The 20,269-nt window shown below is 45.4% G+C and overlaps 1 protein-coding gene across 9 annotated transcripts in view; it reads left to right on the top strand.

Moving 5' to 3' along the window:
• trpm2 (transient receptor potential cation channel, subfamily M, member 2) overlaps window positions 1-20,269 on the top strand; it is a 247,332-nt gene that overhangs the window by 188,887 nt on the left and 38,176 nt on the right. For all 9 annotated transcript variants that reach the window (XR_007958558.1, XR_007958583.1, XR_007958595.1 and 6 more), the window contains 3 exons: window positions 670-886; window positions 9,665-9,783; window positions 11,797-11,929. Coding sequence is in view for 5 of the 9 variants with exons in the window: in XM_052043091.1 (XP_051899051.1) it covers window positions 670-886; window positions 9,665-9,783; window positions 11,797-11,929 (469 nt within the window). In the remaining 4 variants the exon portion in view is untranslated. The remainder of the gene's footprint in view (window positions 1-669; window positions 887-9,664; window positions 9,784-11,796; window positions 11,930-20,269) is intronic.

Genomic DNA, 20,269 nt, shown 5'->3' with positions numbered 1-20,269 from the left:
AGCCTCTTCACTGGTTACTTTTGATTCTGACATCTGTCACCTCAATATTACATAGAATATAGAACACAGAACAGCGCAGGAATAGACTCTTCAGTGCACCATGTCTGCACCAAACACAATACCAAATTAAACTAAATCTCTTCTGCCTGTACATGATCTATATCCCACCATTCCCCATATATTCACGTGCCTGTCAAACAACTTCTTAAACACCTCTATTGTATCTGCCTCCACTACCACTCCCAGTAGCCCGTTCCAGACACTTACCACTCCCTGTGTTTAAAAAAAACAAAGCAAACTTGCTCTGCACGTCCCCTTTAAACTTTCGGCCTCTCACCTTAAATGCATGTACTCTATTGCTTGATATTTGTACCCTGGGAAAAAGATTCTGTCTGTCTACCCTATCTATGCCTCTCATAATCTTATGAACTTCTATAGGGTCTCCCCTAGGGCTCTGATATGACAAATAATACGACCCTAGCTTGTCCAACCTCTCCTTATAGCTCATACCCTCTAATCCAGGCAGCATCCTGGTAACCTCTTCTGCACCCTCTCCAAAACCTCCACATCCTTCCTGTAATGGGATGAACATTCTAAATAGAATTAGAAGTGTCTTGGTGTGTTACCATTTGCTGGTTGATTTTGATGGATATTCTGGTTTCTTCGCAGCAATGAGCAGGATGTGAAGCCTCTGTCCTGTTGGCAGCAGTTTAGAGCATTCTTCACGGCTCCAGTGGTGGTCTTTTACTGGAATGTACTGGCTTATTTTGGCTTCCTCTGGCTCTTCTCCTACGTTCTGCTGATTGATTTCCAGATCCAGCCTTCCGGGAGGGAGTACTTTCTCTACGCCTGGCTTTCAACCCTGGTGTGTGAAGAATTGCGACAGGTGAGACCAGAGCGTCCAGTGAAGGGAGCACCTGAGCATAGTGATGGGGCACTGATCCTGTGCTTATGACTTGTGCATCCACCTGGGTGAGCTGTGGGATGTTCCAGCGAAGAATATACACATGACTGTGTGGCCATACACATGCTCCCATGTCATCTTCAAATTCACCAATGACACTATTGTTGTTGGACGAATCACAGGTGGCGATGAATTCAGTTTACCAGAGCGAGATAGGACACCTGGTTGAGTGGTGCCACTCAATGTCAGCAAAACTAAAAGAGCTAGTTGTTGACTTCAGGAAGCGGAAGAAGGGCGAACATGTGCTGGTCTATATTGGGGGATTGGCAGTGGAGAAAGTCAGCAGGTCTAAATTCCTGGGTGTTAACATATCGGATGACCTGTCCTGGGCTCAGCACATAGATGCAATCACAAGACAAGCGCGCCAGCGCCTTTACTTTCTTTGGAGGTTGAGGTTCAGCTTGTCACTGAAAACTCTAACAAACTTCTACAGATGTACTGTCAAAAGTATCCTGACTGGTTGCAGCATGGTCTGATACGACCATTTGACTGCACAGGAACTTAAGAAGCTGCAGAGAGTCATGGACTCTGCCCAATACATCACAGGCACATCCCTCCTGACCATTGAGGGTACCTACAGGAGGTGCTGCCTCAAGGAGGCAACATTCATCATCAGAGATCCCCACTACCCAGGCCATGCAATTTTTTCACAGCTACCATTGGGCAGGAGGTACAGAAGCCTGAAGTCCCACACCACCAGGTTCGAGAACAGTTACTTCCCTTCAACCATTCGGTTCTTGAACCAACCTGCAAAACCCTAATCACTACAGTTCGGCAGCACTAAAATGAATTTTTTTCTTTTTGTTTTTTTTTCTAATTGTGTTCATTCTTGTAAAAATTATGCATAATTTTTGTCTTATGAGGATAGGTTGAGTGAGCTAGGGCTTTTCTCTTTAGAGAGAAGGAGGATGAGAGGTGACTTGATAGACGTGTACAAGATGATTAGAGGCATAAATCGAGTGGACAGTCAAAGACTTTTTCCCAGGGCGACAATGGCTAACACAAGGGGACACAAGTTTAAGGTGATTGGAGGAAGATTTAAGAGGAATGTCGGGGTTAAGTTTTTTTACACAGAGAGTGGTGGGTGCGTGGAACGCACTGCCAGCAGAGGTTGTGGGGGCAGATACATTAGGGACATTTAAGAGATTCTTGGATAGACACATGAATGACAGAGAAATAGGGGGCTATGTGGGAGGGAAGGGTTAGATAGATCTTTGAGCAGGATAAAATGTTGGCACAACACCGTGGGCCAAAGGGCCTGTACTGTGCTGTAATGTTCTACGTTCTAATTTATGTTTAATTTGTTTTTATTGCAAATGCTGCTTATATGCTGCTATGTGCCTGTGATGTTGCTGCAAGTTTTTCATTGCACCTGTGCATACATATACTTGTGTATGCGACAATAAACTTGACGACTTGACTTAGATGACGCAAAATTTGTTGTTTTGTGGCAGCAGTACAGTGCAAAGACAAAACTACCAAAAATTACAAAACTAAATAGTGCAAAAGAAAAGGAGTAGTGAGTTCATGGATTTATGGACCATTCAGAAATCTGATGGTGGAAGGGAAGAAGCTGTTTCTGAATCGTTGAGTGTGGGTCTTCAGACTCCTGCACCTCCTCCCTGACGGTGGTAACAAGAAGAAGGCATGTCCTGGATGGTGAGAGTCCTCAATGATGGATGCTGCCTTCTTGAGGCACTGACTCTTAGATGTCCTTGATGGTGGGGAGGGTTGTGTCCATGATGGAGCTGGCAGAGTCTATAACCTTCTGCAGCCTCTTGTGATCCTGCACATTGGAGCCTCCATGCCAGTCTGGTATGATCATATTTAAGTCATAAGGAAGAATCTTTATATCTAATCTACTCTGTCCCTGCCCTGGGAGCGTTTCCCTGCCCAGTGGAGAGGGACCTTTACTCTGTCTAACCCTGGCAGTTTGTGAGGTGACAGTGCAGAGGAAGCTTTACTCTGTGAGTCCAGCACCATCTGTGGAGGCAAAAGGTGTAAGTTGACATTTCAGGCAAAGAGCCTGAAACATTTGTTCCAGATTCCAGCACCTGTAGTCTATCTTGGCTTCATGCTTTACTCTGTGTCTAACCAAGAACTGTCGCTGTCTGGAAATGTGTGATGGGATAGTGCAGAGGGAGATTTACCGAATGTCTAACCTGTTTTTGTGTATTTTATAAATAAATTTATTTCCATATTTACAAAACTAAATTAAAAAATGATCATGTGGACACCACTTCAAGGACATGCTCAGCACAGATGCATTATCGGAGGGGGCTAGCCAGTAGGTTTGGGTGGAGCCCTGACGACCTGCCTGGACCTGTGAATTGTCATCCTGTCCAGGCCCAGGGACAGACGAACAAAGAATCCCATCCAAATGCAGAAATGACAGGCAGCCCGGGAGCCTGTGAACCAAATTAAAAATCTATCGCATAGGACTACTCTGTGCAGCACTCTCCACCACAAGTCCTGGAGGTAAAGGCAGAGGATATCTGCATCATGAGGTGTGATATGGGAAAGAACATTGCAATGTTGATTATGGATTAAGGTAGATAAATCCCCAAGGCCTGGTGAGATGTATCCCAGCTTGCTATGGGGCCAAGGGAAGAGTTTGATGTGACTTTAAATCTTCACTGGCCACAGGCCAGATGACTGAAGGACATGGTTCCTTTATTCAAGAAGGGTAACAGAGAAAGGCCAGGTAATTCCAGGACTGTGAGTCTAACATCAGTGGCAGGGAAATTATTGGAAAATTGTCTGAGTGATAGGATTAATCTACAAGGAAAGCCAGAGATTGATCAAGGATAGTCAGCAGGATTGTTGGTGGGAGATTGTTGGTAATTGAGTTTTTGAAGAAGCAACCTAATCTATTGATGAGGTATGAAAATGTATTGATGAGGGCAGTATGGTTGAAGTAGTGTTACATGGATTTCAGGAAGGTCTCTGACGAGGTCCCACATGGAAGACTGATCCTAAAAGTTGGATGCCATAGGATCAAAGGCAAGTTGGCCTAGTAACAGGAGACAGTGGACAATGGTGAAGGGTTGGAAATTCATGACCAGTATGTACCATAGGGATCATTGGTGGGACTCAAACTGTTTGCCTTCTACATTGACAATTTGGATATGAATGTAGGAAGTATGACTTGCAAATTTGCGGATGACATGAAAATCAATGGCATGATTACCTGGTTAATTGGGTGAAGCTTATAACAGACGATGATTAATCCCAATCAGTGTGAGGTGATGCATTTTGGGAAGACATACACCATGACTGGTAGGGCCCCAAGGAGTGCTGGTGCATGAGTTGATTGAACTCTAAAAGTGGCAGCAAAGGTAGATAAGGTGAAGATGTCATAGGAGATGCTGACCAGGGTATAGAATATAGGAGCCTGGAGACCATGGTATAGGTTTATGAAACTTTGATTAGGCCACAGCTGGAGTATTGTGTGAAGTTCTGGTCATCACACTACAGGAAGGATGTGATGTGATTGCACTGGAGAGGGTGCAGAGGAGATTCACCAGGATGCTGTCTGGATGGAGTGTTCCAGTTATGAAGAGAGGCTGGGTCTGTTTTTCTCAGAGCAGAGGAGGCTGAGGGGGACATGACTGAGATATACACAATCCCTGGCTTTCCTTGTAGTGTGGGTAGTAAGAAATTTTTACCCATAACAAAGGCATTTAAAACCAGAGGTTTTAGGATTAAGTAGAGGAGTAAAAGGGTTGGAATTGGAAGAGAAGTTTTTTTCACCCAGACCATAGTTGCAAGTCAGAACACACTGGCTGAAAAGGTGTTAGAGGCACATCCTCTCACAACATTTAGTAAGTATCTGGATGACCACTTGAATTGCTGAGGTATAAAACATGGAACAATGCCAACCATGATACCAGTCAAAACTAATCCCATCTGCCTCCATTCCCTGCCTGTTCACGTGTCTGTCTAACAGCCCCTTATATGTTGCATATGATTACAACATATAGTTGTAATTATTTCTGCTCCACAAACTCCTCTGGCAGCCCATTCCATGCACCCACCATTCTCTATATAAAAAAAAATTGCCCCACTTATTTCCTTTAAGCTTTTCCCCTCACACCTTAAATGCATCTCCTCGAGTACTTGAAATGTATACCCTGGGAAAAAGATTCTGACTGTCTACCCTATCTATTCCTCTCATAATTTTATAAAGCCTCTGACACTCCAGAGAAAGCAACCCAAGTTTGTCCAACCTCTCCTTATAGCTCATACCCTCTAGTCCAGGCAACATCCTGATGAATCTCTTCTGCACCGTCTCCAAAGCCTCCACATCCTTCCTGTAATATACTGACCAGAACTACACATAATATTCTAGAGCTGTCAAACCAAAGTTTTATACAGCTGTAACATGACTTCCTAACTTGTATTCTCAATGTCCTGACCAATAAAGGCAAGTATGCCTTCTTTACCAGCCTATTGACTGGTATTGCCACTTTCAGCAAGCTATGGACTTGCATCCCAAGATCTCTCTGTGCATCAATGCTTCTAATGGTCCTGCCACTTTCCTCTTTCATTTGACCTCCCAAATTGCATCACTTCACACTTCTCAGCAGGCTTTTCACACAGAGGGTGGTGGGTAAGTGGAGCAGGCTCTCAGAGGAAGTGGGAAGGCAGGTATAATTACAATGTTTAAAAGACATTTGGACCGATACATTGATAGGAAAGGGTTTGAGGGGTATGGGCCAAACACAGGCAAACGTGACTAGCTCAGGTAGCTACCTTGGTCAGCACAGACTAATTGGGCTGAAGGGCCTGTTTCCATGCTGTATAACGTGAAAAAGATTACAGATGAGTGAAGTGGAGAGTGACCTAAGTGTTCTTGTGCATGAATCTCAAAACATTGGCAGGCAGGTGCAGCACATGTTTATAAAGGTAAATTGCACATTGGCCTTTATTGCAAGAAGGTTGGCATTTAGAAATAGAGAAGTGTTGTTCCAGTTGTCCAGGGTCCTGGTCAGAACACATCTGGAGTAACATGCACAGTCTTGGTCCCTTTATTGAAGAAATGATATACTAGCATTGGAGGCAGTCCGAAAAAGATTCACTTGGCTAATTCCAAGGATAAGAGGGTTTTCCATATTAAACAGCTAAAGAAATTAGATCTACAGAGCTATAAGGAGAGGTTGGACAAACTTAGGTCATTTTCTCAGCTGTGTCAGAGGCTGAGGGGAGATATGATAGAAGTTTATAAAATTACAAGAGGCATAGATAGGTCAGACAATCAGAATCTTTCTCCCAGGGTGGAAATGTCAAGTAGTAGATGACATACACTTAAGGTGAGAAGGGGAAGGTGTAAAGGAGATGTGTGGGGCAAGTTTTTTTACACAGAGAGTGGTGGGTGCCTGGAATGGGCTGCCAGGGGTGGTAGTGGAAGCAGGTACGATAGTGATGTTTAAGAAGCTGTTAGATAGACACAGTAATATGCAGGGAATGGAGTGATATGGACCATGTACTGGCAGAAGGGATTTAGTTTAATTTGGCATCATGTTTGGCACAGATATTGTGGGCCAGAGGGCCTGTTCCTGTGCTGTACTGTTCTATATTCTATGTTAAACATGTAAGATCTAGAGGAGCATGACAGGGTAGATGTTGAGATGTTTCAACAAGTGGGAGAACCTTTAAAGATGAGACAGTTACAAGATTAAGGGGTGGTCATTTAAAACTGAGGTGGGTAGGAACCTTTTCTCACAGGGTGTTGAATCTCTGGAATTCTCAACCCCAGAGGATTTTGGAGGCTGGATTAAATGAGGTATTTAAAGAGAAAATTTTTGAAACCAACTGAATGTGATGGAAAATTGACACAGAAGAGGAGATTAGGCCCGAAGCAAATCAGCAAAGATCTTATTGAATGCATTGTGGTGACTAGCTGTGGCCTACTCCTGCTCCTATGCTCTTATATGGTTATGTTGCCTTCATTCGGCAGGGTGTAGAGCATTAAAGCAGGGAGCTCATGGTACAACTTTTCAAAACATTGTTTCGGCCACAGCTGGTCACCACAATGTGTGACTGCACTAGAGAGGGTCCAGAAGGGATTCACCAACATATTGCCTGGACTGGAGTGTTTCACTATGAGGAAAGAGTGGATAAGCTGTATTTTTTTTAGAGGGGAGGAGACTGAGGGGCAACCTGACAGAGTTATTCACAAGTATGAGTGACATGGGTACAATTGATTGTAGGAAACCTCCTTGGTACATAAATATAGGACCCTGGTCAGACCACTCTTGGAGTACTGTGCTTAGTTCTGGTCACCTCACTACAGGAAGGATGTGGAAGCCATAGAAAGGGTGCAGAAGAGATTTAGAAGGATGTTGCCTGGATTGGGGAGCATGCCTTATGAAAACAGGTTGAGTGAATTCGGCCTCTTCTCCTTGGAGCGACGGAGGATGAGAGGTGACCTGATAGAGGTGTATAAGATGATGAGAGGCATTGATCACGTGGATAGTCAGAGGCTTTTTCCCAGGGCTGAAATGGTTGCCACAAGAGGACACAGGTTTAAGTTGCTGGGGAGTAGGTACAGAGGAGATGTCAGGGGTAAGTTTGTTTACTCAGAGAGTGGTGAGTGCGTGTAATGGGCTGCCAGCAACAGTGGTGGAGGCGGATACGATAGGGTCTTTTATGAGACTTTTGGATAGATACATGGAGCTTAGAAAAATAGAGGGCTATGGGTAAGCCTAGTAATTTCTAAGGTAGGAACATGTTCGGCACAGCTTTGTGGGCCGAAGGGCCTGTATTGTGCTGTAGGTTTTCTATGTTTCTATAACTGAGGTGCATAAAACAAAGGGTCTCGGGTAAGGGGTAAGATATTTCAGAGTGGAACCCAGAAGGTGGTTGGAATCTTGAATGCATTCCTTCAGGGGTTGATGGAAGCAGAGACTCTCACAAGAAATATACAGACAAGCACTTGAGCCACCAGGGCATCAGAATCAGGTTTATTACCACTGACATTTGTCATGAAATTTGTTGTTTTGCGGCAGCAGTACAGTGCAAGACACAGACATAAAAATTACTATAAGTTACAACAATAAATAAATAGTGCAAAAGAGGAATAACGAGGTAGTGCTCATGGGTTCGTGGACGGTTTAGAAATCTGATGGCAGAGGGGAAAAGGCTGTTCCTGAAATGTTGCGTGTGGATCTTCAAGCTCCTGTACCTCCTCCCTGTTGGTAGTAACATGAAGAGGGCATGTCCTGAGTGGTGAGGGTCCTTAATGATGGATGCCACTTTCTTGAGGCACCTCCTCTTGAGGATGTCCTCTGGTGCGGAGTGTTGTGCCCGTGATGGAGCTGGCTGAGTCTACAGCCCTCTGCAGCCTCTGTCGATCCTGTGCATTGGAGCTTCCATACCAGGTGGTGATGAAACCAATCAGAATGCTCTCCACCATGCATCTGAGAAATTTGCAAGAGTCTTTGGTGACATACCAAATCTCCTCAAACTTCTAATGAACTAGAGCCGCTGGCGTGCCTTCTTCATGATTGCATCAATGTGTTGGGCCCAGATAGATCCTCTGAGATGTTGACACCCAGGAACTTGCTGCTCATCCTTTCCACCGCTGATACCACAATGAAGACTGTCATATATTCTCCTGACTTCCCCTTCCTGAAGTCCACAATCAGTTCCTTGGTCTTGCTGACACTGCGTGTGAGATTGTTGTTGCGACACCAGTCAATAAGCCAACCTAGTTCACTCCTATATGCCTCCTTATTGCCATCTGAGATTCTGGCAACAACAGTGGTGTCATCGGTGAATTTATAGATGGTGATTGAGCTGCACCTAGCGACACAGTCATGAGTGTAGAGCAGTGAGAGTACTGCAATGTGCTAAGCATGCATCCTTGAGGTGCACCTGTGTTGATTGTCAGTGAGGAGGAGAAGTTATTATTGATCCGCACTGACTGTGGTCTCCCGATAAGGAATTTGAGGAACCAGTTGCAGAGGGAGGTGCAGAGACTCAGGAGAGGGCTATGGACCAAGTGCTGATCGATGGGATTGGTAGAGATGGATACTTGATGGTTGGCAAGGAGACAGTGGGCCAAGGGGCTATTTCTGAGCTCTTTGACCAAATTTTCTTGCTTTCCTCTTTCCACCCACAGAAGTTGCTGGAAAATCTGCTTCTCTTTCGTCCTGCAGCTCATTGACTGAGGTAGCTCAGCCACTGATTGAGTCCAGGTGTTCTCGATTAGATCACCAACTGTCCTAACCCTGGCCATGTGTGAAGCTGAGACCCACTGACCACATCGTTTGGTGGTCCCTTCTCAATACTGATGGTGCTTACAGTGAGCGCAAGCTTTTCTTTCTTTTACTGCTGTTCCCTTGAAAGTGCAGAGGTGCATAAAGAGCTGTGATAAGACCTTCATAGGTTCACTGACTGTGTAATACCCTGACAGTTGTTAACCATAAGGAAGTCTGAGGGACCTGCTTTTTGCACAGACACCAATGGAACTCTGTAGAAATCTACCCCAGACAATAACCGAGAGTACAGGTAGGGTCAGGAAATAGAGAAAGTGGGATCAGAGTGTGCAGATAGAGCTGGGATACACATCAGCTATGTTCAAATGAAGTAGTAATCAGACTCGATGCTCAATAGCCCCTTGCTACAATCTCTATAGTATTACTATTTTGATCTGCCTTGGGCCCTTATCTAACAAGGTATTGATCTGGTTCACAGTTCCTCTATGATCCAGGTAGTTTTGGGTTCCGAAAGAAAGCGCTCTTGTATATCAACAGCACGTGGAATCAGATGGATGTGGCTGCCATTTTGATCTTTGCAGTGGGACTCATTTGCAGGTTTGTGTGTGTTCCAGTCCAGTACTGCAGCTTCTCACAGTATTCACATGTCCCCCCTTGGGATGGCCCTCCTGTGCTCACCGTGATACCCCAGGTGCTGAAACAGTGTTGATGAGATAACTCTCATGTACAATAATACGCACAACAATCTTGGTTAAAAATAGCTTTACTTTGAAGATAGAAAATACCATTAATTTCTTTCTGATGGAGACCTGGCAAACTCTTTGACACTGTGACTCTGTACAGGAACAGCAAAACCCAGTCTCTCACAAATGCAATAAGCCAAGGGTATCAGTAACAGGGATCTTCAGTTAGTCCCAATCCACACCACCCTGATCTATCTAACTCCTTTTAAAACTGAATGGTGAATCTGCTTCCACCATCCTTTCAGGCAGAAAATCAACACATTTCCTGGGGCTCTCCACAAGGTCTATACTTCCATCACAGAAAATCTTTTTCTGGGGATTAGATATCCATCCTCTGGTGCACTGCCCACGATTGCACACGATTCTTCAGCTGAGGCCTTGCCAGTCATTGATAACTAGTCATTGTGCTCTGTGCCTCCATTATAATAACAGGTATCACCGATACTATTTTTATTGCAGTTTCATTGTTCAGCCACCCAAACATTCATGTTTCCAGAATACATCACATTGTGCTTCCCTGAATTCAGCTTTAGTTGCTCTGTATTTGTCCATTTCATGAGTCTGTTGTTAAAATATAGAACAGTACAGCACAGCAACAGGCCCTTCAGCTCATGCCATCTGTGCCAATGATGATGCCAATCTAAACTAATCCCACCTGCCTGCACGTGGTCCATATCCCTCCATTCCCTACCTGTTCATGTGCCTATCTAAACACCTCTTAAATTTTGCTATTGTATCTGCTTCCATCACTAACCCTGGCAGCACATTCCAAGCACCCACCACTCTCAGTGGGGAAAAAAAATCTTGCCCCACACATCTCCTTTAAACTTTCCCCCTCTCACTTTAAACCTATGCCCTCTAGTATATGATATTTCTACCCTGGGAAAAAGATCATGACTATCTACCCTATCTATGCCTCTCATAATTTTATAAACCTCTATCAGGTCTCCCCTCAGCTTCTGACTCTCCAGAGAAAACAACCCAAGTTTGTCCAACCTCTCCTTATAGCTCATACTCTCTAATCCAGGCAGCATCCTGGTAAACCTCTTCTGTATCCTTTCCAAAGCCACCTCATCTTTCCTGTAATGGGGTGACCAGAACTACATGCCATACTCCAAATCTTGCAGTTTGTGAATAACAAGATCAGGCTTCAATAAGTTTCTAACTTGTATCTCATCCATAAACTTCAGAGCTTTTCCTGGTATCCCAAATCCAAGCTGTGAATAAATAATTCCTCCTGAATGTCAGAGATTCATCTGACTGATTCAATGAATAGGAGATCTTTCTGTGCTGTCTCTCACACTTCATCAGTTCAAAGTACTCCACTTTCTTGCTCGACCTTGTTTATCTGGAAATAGCCCTCCAATCTTACGTTACAGCTGCTGTGGCAAGAAATCCCTTCAGCCTCTGCCCACACTCCGGGATTCTGGAGAAATGCTGTAATCTCCCTCTGAAAGGCCAACCTTAGTAGATGATCATACCTTCCTCTCATAGTCCTGCACCAGCCCTTCTAAGTGCCTCAAGAGTTTGCTGAGTTAAGACTGTTGATCTAAACAATCAATTTTTCACACCTTCGAGGAAAAGAATGTTTTTTATCTGATTTTTATCCTCTGGAGAGCTCGACATGGAGAACTCCCTGCCACTGTCTCCTGATATTGTGCAGAAAGCAAGCATGGACTCTCTCTGAAGTACTTGCTCTGCTTCACCAGTGAAATTCCTAATACCGTTAGAGACAGTGACCACAGCCAATGCACTAAATAACAGTTTCCTCTCTCAAGGTCAACATTCCATTCCACACTGTCTGCTCACAGGTTATGAGTTGAGGCACCCTTTTCACATCTTGTTTTGAACATCTTTGCCATTTCAGGTTGTTTCCTGCAACATTCTACCACGGAAGGATCATTTTGGCCTTGGACTTCATCATTTACTGTCTGAGGTTGATGCACATCTTCACTGTCAGTAAAACACTTGGGCCAAAGATTATCATGTTGGAGATGATGGTGAGCTCTTGCTGAACATTGCCTTTCTTATTTACGTGTCAGCCATGTGAGGAACAGCTTACCCACATGGTCCTCTTGCCCAAGGATGGACTCACTGCCTCCACACCTCTGGGAGCAGAGCAATGAGGCTCTGAGCTTTGTTGGAACCTTGAGCAATAATAACAAGTCAGGACCACTCATCAAGCCCTGCCCACAAAAGTCCTGTCAAGATCTGTGCCCTCAGACAAGTGCTTCTGTGCATCCTGCCCACAAAAATCCTGTCAAAATCTGTGCTTCTGTCAAGGTTCATCAACTGCTCAGAATTTCCAGAAATAGTTTTGAATGAAGGAGACTGAAATGAACCTATACAAGCTCTAAAAATTTATCAAAACATTTTTTACACAATCATAAACAGTCCAGCAAACCCAAGTAGTTTAAATGTTGGAATGTAGTTCGCTATCACTTTTGCTCATCGCTGTGAAATGTCCATCAGACTGTCTAACCGGTCCTGGGATCCTGTTCTTGCTCTAACCTGTCCCGGGATCCTGTTACAGATTTGGATGAGAATGTATGAGGCATGGTTAGTAAGTTTGTAGATGATAATAAAATAGCTGGTGTCATAGACAGTTAAAAAGGTTATCAGGATTTTCAGAGGGATATTGATCAGCTGGGTAAGTGGGCTGAGGAATTGCAATGCAGTTTAATTCGGACAAGTGTGCATTTGGGAAGACAAATGAGGGTAGGACTTTCACAGTGAACGGTAGGGCCCTGAGGAGTGTTGCAGAACAGAGGGACTTGGAGTGCAAGTACATGGGTCCCTGAAAGTGGCATCACAGGTAGACAGGTTGGTGAAGAAGGCTTTTGGCACACTGGCCTTCATCAGTCAGGGCACTGAGTATTGAATTGGGATGTTATGTTGCAGTTGTACAAAACGTTGGTGAGGCTGCATTTGGAATATTGTATTCAGTTTTGGTTACCCTGCTAAAGGAAAGATGCCATTCAGTTGGAAAGAGTGCAGAGTTTTATGAGGACATTGCCGGGACTCGAGGGACTGACGTTATGGAGGGAGTTTGAGCAGGTTGGGACTTTTTTCATTGGAGTTCAGGGGGAATAAGGAGTGATCTTATCGAGGTGTATAAAATCATGAGGAGCATAGATAGGGTGAATGTGCACAGTCATTTTTCCTAGGGTTAGGGAATCAAGACCCAGGTGAGAGGAGATTTAATAGGAACCTAAGGGGCAACTATTTCACTCCAAGAATGGTAGTATGTGGAATGAGCTGCCAGAGGAAGTGGTTGAGGCAGGTACATTAACAGTATTTAAAAGACACTTGGACAGGTACTTGGATGGGAAGGGTTTAGAGGGATGTGGGCCAAACACGGCCAAATGGGACTAGCTTAGGTGGGAATCTTGGTCGGGATGGACCAGTTGGGCTGAAGGGCCTGTTTCTGTGCTGTGTGACTCTGTGACAAGGTAACCACTTTGCCAAGCACCTGCGCCCCATTCACTGTGGCCATCCGGAACTACCAGTTGCCAGCCATTTTAAATCCCCTCCACATTCCCACACTGACATGTCTGTCCTTGCCCTCCTCCACTGCCAAGATGTGGCTGAATGGAAATTGGAGGATCAGCACCTCATATTCCACCTGGGTAGTCAACAACCCAACAGCATCAACATTGAATTCTCCAACTTCCAGTGAACTACTCCTCCTCTTCTCTCTCCTCCTGATCTATGCAGTTCCTCCTACACCCACCCCAGCCCCCCATCATCCCATTTTTCCCCTCCCCCATCCCTTCCATCTGCCCATCACCCACACACTCCTCCCACTGGTTCCCCTCCCCACCTATGTCACCTGATTCCAGGAAGGGTCCACCTTTCTCTCCTATCAGATTCCATCACCTTCAGCCCTTTGTCACCTCCACCTATCACCTCCCAGCTTCTGACATCATTCCCACTCTTCCCACTCCCCCATCTACCCATCACCCCCTCACGTGGATCCACCTATCACCTGCCAGCTCTTGCTCCACCCCTTCCCTCCACATCTTTTTACCGCCCACCTCCCCTCTATCTTTCAGTCTCGTGGACTGTCCATTTCCCTCCACAGATGCTATCTTACCTGCTGAGTCCATCCAGCAGTTCTTTTGCTCATGCTGTGGGGCAGTGTTTAAGCCAATTTAGCAGTGGAATGAAAGAGAGAGTAAATGTACAGTTGGGAGGAATGTGCAGTCAAGTATAGAAGGAAAGCTGAGCGAGTCCAGTAGATGGAGCAGATGTGGGAGTGAGAAGGGATGTGGCAGGGTGCAAGTCTAAATTGCATTTGTTTTAATGCAAGGAGACTTGAGTGGTTCCGTGGATGAACTCAGAGCATTGATCGGCACATGGGAATATGATACTGTTTTTCTCACAAGACAAGACTAAAGGAAGGGCACGACTGGCAATTCAACATCCAGTGTACAGTATCTTCTGGTGTGATCGGGGAAATGTAGAAGAGGAGGTGGCACTACAATATTGGTTAAGGAATCCATCACTGGAGGAACAAGGGAGGAGTATAAGAGTAAGGAAGTCATGCTGCAGCTATATACTGTAAACCTTTAGTCAGACTACACTTGGAGTTCTGTGTGCAGTTCTGGTTGCCCCATTATAGGAAGGATGTGGAGACTGTGGAAAAGGTGCAGAAGAGGTTTACCAGGATGCTGCCTGGATTAAAGGGTATGAGCTATAAGGACAGGTTGGACAAACTTGAATTGTTCTCATTAGAGCTGACAGAGGTTTTTAGAATTATGAGAGGCAGAGATAGGGTAGACAATCAGAATCTGTTCCCCAGAGTAAAAATGTCAAACACCAGAGGACTTGCTTTTAAGGTTAGAGGGGGAAGTTTAAAGGCAATGTAAGGGGCAAGTTTTTTACAAGAGAGCGGTAGGTGCCTGGAATGGGTTACCAGGGGTATTAGTGGAATCAGGCAGTTTGGTGGAGTTTAAGAGGCTTTTAGATAGACACATGAATATGAAGGGAATGGAGGGATGTGGATGATAAACAGAACATAGAACACAGAACTGTACAGCACAGTACAGGCCCTTCAGCTCATGATGTTGTGACGACATTTTATTCTGCTCTAAGATCTATCTAATCCTTCCCTCCTACATAGCTCTCCATTTTTCTATCATTCCTGTGGCTATCTAAGAGTCTCTTAAATATCCCTAATGTATCTACCTCCACCACCTCTGTCAGCAGTGCGTTCCATGCACTCACCACTCTCTGTGTAAAATACTGACCTCTGACATCCCCCAATACCTTCCTCCAATCACCTGAAAATTATGCCCCCATTTTCACCCTGGGAAAAAGTCTCTGACTGTCCACTTGATCCATGCCTTTTATCATCTCTTGTACACCTCTATCAGATCACCTCTTATTCTCCTTCACTCCAAAGACAAAAGCCCTAGTTCACTCAACCTATCCTCATAAGACATGCTCTCCAATCCAGGTAGCATCCTGGTAAATCTTGTCTGCACCCTCTCTAAAGCTTCCACATCCTTCCTATCATGAAGCAACCAGAACTGAACACAATACTCCACATGTGGTCTAACCAGAGTTTTATAGAGCTGCAGCATTACCTCACGGCTCTTGAACTCAGTATCCCAACTAATGAAGGCCAACACACCATATGCCTTCTTAACAACCCCATCAACCTGCGCGGCAACCTTGAGGGGATCTATGGACATGGACCCCAAGATCCCTCTGCTTCTCCACACTGCTAAGAGTCCTGCCATTAACCTCATATTCTGCATTTGAATTCAAACAAGAGAAGGATAGTTAGTATAAATTGGCATTGTGGGCCAAATGACCTGTCCAGTGCTGTACTCTGTTCTGTCCAAGAAGGCTCTTCAAATGAGGCCATCAGCGTACAGCTTCAGAATAAGAAGGGAGAATCACTTTGCTGAGGGTATGCACAGTCTTCCAAAGAGTCTGCAAGAGATGGAGGAGCAGATATGTAGGCAAATTGCAGAGAGGTGTAAGAGTAACATAGTTGTACTGGTAGGGAAATTCATCTTCCCCAATGTTGACTGAATTCGTAAAAGGTGTATCTGGGTTGGAAAGAGCAGGCTGAAAGGATGGACTGGCCTAGATGGTTCATAGAAAGGCAGGCAGTATTGTACAAATTTACAGTCTACATTCCTACACAATAATAACACATGCAAAACTCTACGATGCTGGTGGAACTCAGCAGGCCAGGCAGCATCTGTGGAGAAAAACAGGCAGTCAACGTTTCAGAACTGAAAATAGAAAAGGAGAAGCACAATATATAGGAGGGGAAAGCAGAGCAGTGTTAGGTGGACAAAAGAGGGGAGGCGGGCTGGGCACAAGGTGGTGATAGGTAGATGCAAGTAAGAGATAGTGATAGGCGGGTGCAGGGGAGGAGGGGAGAGCAGATCCACCAGTGGATGGGTCAAAGGTAAGGAGAGAAAAGAAAAAAAAGGTAGATAAAAGAGAGGCTAGAAAAGGGAAGATGCATGTTTGGGGTAGGGGTGTGGGGATTACTTAAAGTGGGAGAATTCAATGCTCATGCCATTAGGCTGCAAGGCTCCAAGATGAAAAATGACGTTCTGTTCCTCCAGTTTGCGCTTGGAATTCTCCTGGAAGCGGAGGAGGCCGAGGATTGATGTATCAGTGATATTGTGGGAGGGGGAGTTGAAGTGACTTGCAATGGGGAGATGTAGATCGCGGTTACAGACAGAGCGCAGGTGTTCTGCGAAATGGTTACCTGGTCTGCGTTTGGTCTCATCAATGTAGAGGAGGCCACACTTGGAGCACCGAATGCAGTAGATGATATTAAGGTGCAGGTGAATCTGTCTCATCTGAAAGGACTGTTTGGGTCCCTGGATGGAGGTGGTGTAGGGGCAGGTGTTGCACCTATGGTGGCCGGGGGTGGGGGGGGGGGGTGGTTGGGGAACAGTGGAAAGTTCCCGGGGTGGGAACGGGATGGGTGGGGGAGTGGACAAGGGAGATGCGGAGAGAACAGTCTCTGCAAAAGGCAGAAAGGGGTGGGGTGGGGAAGATATGTTTGGTAATGAGTCCCATTGGAGATGGCAGAAGTGGCAGAGAATGATGTGTTGCATACGTAGGCTGGTGGGATGAAATGTGAGGACAAGGGGTCCCTATCCCTGTTGGGTCTGGGAGGGGTGGGGGTGAGAGCAGAGGTGCAGGCGGGAAATGGCAGAGATACGGGTGCGAGCTCTCTTGACCACAGTCAGGGGGAAGTCCCAGTTGGAAAAGAAGTTGGACACCTCTGATATCCTGGAGTGGAAAGCCTCATCATGGGAGCAGATGCAGTGGAACCAGAGAAATTGAGAAAAAGGGAGAGCGTCCTTGCAAGAGACAGGGTGGGAGGAGCTGTTTTGAGGTAGCTGTGGGCATCAGTGGGTTTGTTGAAGATGTCAGTGGATAAGGAATCTCCTGAGATGGAGACAGAAAGATCGAGGAAGGAGGGAGAGGTGTCAGAGATAGTCCAAGTGAATTGGAGAGCAGGGTGAAAATTAGTGGTGAAATTTATGAAACTGTCGAGTTCCACATGGGTACAATGCAGTCATCAATATAGCAGAGAAAGAGTTGAGGAATGGGGCCAGAGTAGACTTGGAACAGAGACTGTTCAACGTAGCCATCGAAGAGACAGGCATAGCTGGGGGCCATGCAAGTGCCCATGGCTACGCCCTTGGTCTGTAGAAAGTGAGAGGAATCGAAAATGAAGTTGTTCAGGGTGAGGACAAGTTCAGCCAGGTGGAGGAGAGTGTTAGTGGAAGGGGACTAACGATAACACATTTTGGTGATGGAATTACCAAATGGCCATGTCCTGTTTCATGTCCTATCCCACCCCAGCTGAGTCAGTCCCATTTCACCTATTCCTACACCGTGGACTGTGTCATGGAGAGCACAAACTGTCTCACTGAACTGATCGGCTTCCTGCAGTCTTTTGTGTCCAGAATGTTTGCTCTTGTCTGGCCCACACATTAAATATGGTTGGGTCAAAGTCCATAGTCGTCATACTGGCCCTTTAAAGAGAGCAGAAGCAATATTGTGGAATAAGAGAGAATATTTTAGTCAGATAGATGCTAATGTAGATAGGAAATAGCAGCAGGAGTAGATCACTGTCCTTTGAGCCTTCTCCTCCATTCAATCCAATCATTGCTGATCTTCTATCTCAATACCAAATTCCTGCTCTCTCCCCATATCCTTCATACCATTTATGTCCAGAAATCTCTCCTTAAATATGCTCAGTGACTTGGCCTCCACCACCTACAGTAGTCAAGAATTCCACAGTGGCACCACCCTCTTGGTGAAGAACTTTCTGTTCATTTCAGTCCTAAATGTCTCACCCCATATCATGAAACCATGATCCCAGGTTCAAGAACCCCCTCAGCCAGAGGAAACATCCTCACTGCATCTAGCCTGTCTAGCCCTGTCAGAATTCTGCATGTGTCATTCCCCTAGAATTGTTGGGGGGGGTGGGATCTGAACTGGAGAGACTAGGGAAGAGGTGTTTGGCTCTCAAATAGAGAGAGCTAGTAGTAGGTACGATAGGCAGGTGATAGAGGAGGGATGTGCTCAGACTGACGGTTTGAGATGTGTCTATTTTAACGCAAGGAGTATTGTGAACAAGGCAGATGAGCTTAGAGCTTGGATCAATACTTGGACCTATGATGTGGTGGCCATTACAGAGACTTGGATGGCTCAGGGACTGGAATGGTTGCTTCAAGTGCCGGGTTTTAGATGTTTCAGAAAGGACAGGGAGGGAGGTAAAAGCGGTGGGGGAGTGGCACTGTTGATCAGAGATAGTGTCACGGCTGTGGAAAAGGTGGACGTCGTGGAGGGACTGTCTACGGAGTCTCTGTGGGTGGAGGTTAGGAACAGGAAGGGGTCAGTAACTTTACTGGGTGTTTTTTATAGGCCGCCCAATAGTAACAGGGATATTGAGGAGCAGATAGGGAAGCAGATCCTAGAAAGGTGTGAGGATAACAGAGTTGTTGTGATGGGAGATTTTAATTTCCCAAATATAGATTGGCACCTCCAGGCAGTGAGGGGTTTAGATGGGGAGGAGTTTGTTAAGTGTGTTCGGGAAGGATTCTTGACACAATATGTAGATAGGCCTACAAGAGGAGAGGCTGTGCTTGATTTGGTATTGGGAAATGAACCTGGTCAGGTGTCAGATCTCTCAGTGGGTGAACATTTTGGTGATAGTGATCATAATTCTATCTCCTTTACGTTAGCACTGAAGAGAGATAGGAACAGACAGACTAGAAAGGCGTTTACTTGGAGTAAAAGGAATTATGAGGCTCTCAGGCAGGAAATTGGAAGATTAAATTGGGAACAGATGTTCTCAGGGAAAAGTACAGAAGAAATGTGGCAGGTATTCAAGGAAATTTGTGTGGTGTTCTGCATGGGCATGTTCCAATGAGACAGGGGAGTCACGAGAGGATACAGGAACCGTGGTGTACAAAGGCTAATAAGTCTAGTCAAAAGGAAAAGAAAAGCTTACAAAAGGTACAGAGAGCTAGGTAATGTTAGAGATCTGGAAGAGTATAAGGCTTATAGGAAGGAGCTTAAGAAAGAGATTAGGAGAGCCAGAAGAGGGTATGAGAAGGCCTTGGCGGGCAGGATTAAGGAAAACTCCAAGGCATTCTACAGGTATGTGAAGAGCAAGAGGATAAGATGTGAAAGAATAGGGCCTATCAAGTGCAGCAGTGGGAAAGTGTGTATGGATCCGGAAGAAATGGCGGAGGTACTTAATGAATACTTTGCGTCAGTATTCACTATGGAAAAAGATCTGGGGGATTGCGGTGAGGACTTGCAGCGGCCTGAAAAGCTTGAGCATGTAGATATTAGGAAAGAGGAGGTCCTGAAACTTTAGGAAAGCATCAAGTTGGATAAGTCGCCGGGACCGGATGAGATGTACCCCAGGCTGCTGTGGGAGGCAAGGGAAGAGATTGCGGAGCCTCTGACGATGTTCTTTGCGTCGTCGATGGAGATGGGAGAGGTTCTGGAAGATTGGAGGGTTGCAGATGTTGTTCCCTTATTCAAGAAAGGGAGTAGAGATAGCCCAGGGAATTATAGAGCAGTAAGTCTCACCTCAGTGGTTGGTAAGTTAATGGAGAAGATCCTGAGAGGCAGGATTTATGAACATTTGGAGAGGTATAATATGATTAGGAATAGTCAGCATGGCTTTGTCAAGGGCAGGTCCTGCCTTACGAGCCTGATTGAATTTTTTGAGGATGTGACTAAACACATTGATGAAGGGAGAGCAGTAGATGTAGTGTATATGGATTTCAGCAAAGCGTTTGATAAGGGTACCCCATGCAAGGCTTATTGAG

This window comes from Pristis pectinata, chromosome 1 (genome assembly GCF_009764475.1).
Source record: "Pristis pectinata isolate sPriPec2 chromosome 1, sPriPec2.1.pri, whole genome shotgun sequence".
Classification (NCBI taxonomy): Eukaryota; Metazoa; Chordata; class Chondrichthyes; order Rhinopristiformes; family Pristidae; genus Pristis; species Pristis pectinata.
Note: the sequence above shows the minus strand (reverse complement) of the source record. Positions and strands in the feature narration are given on the sequence as shown.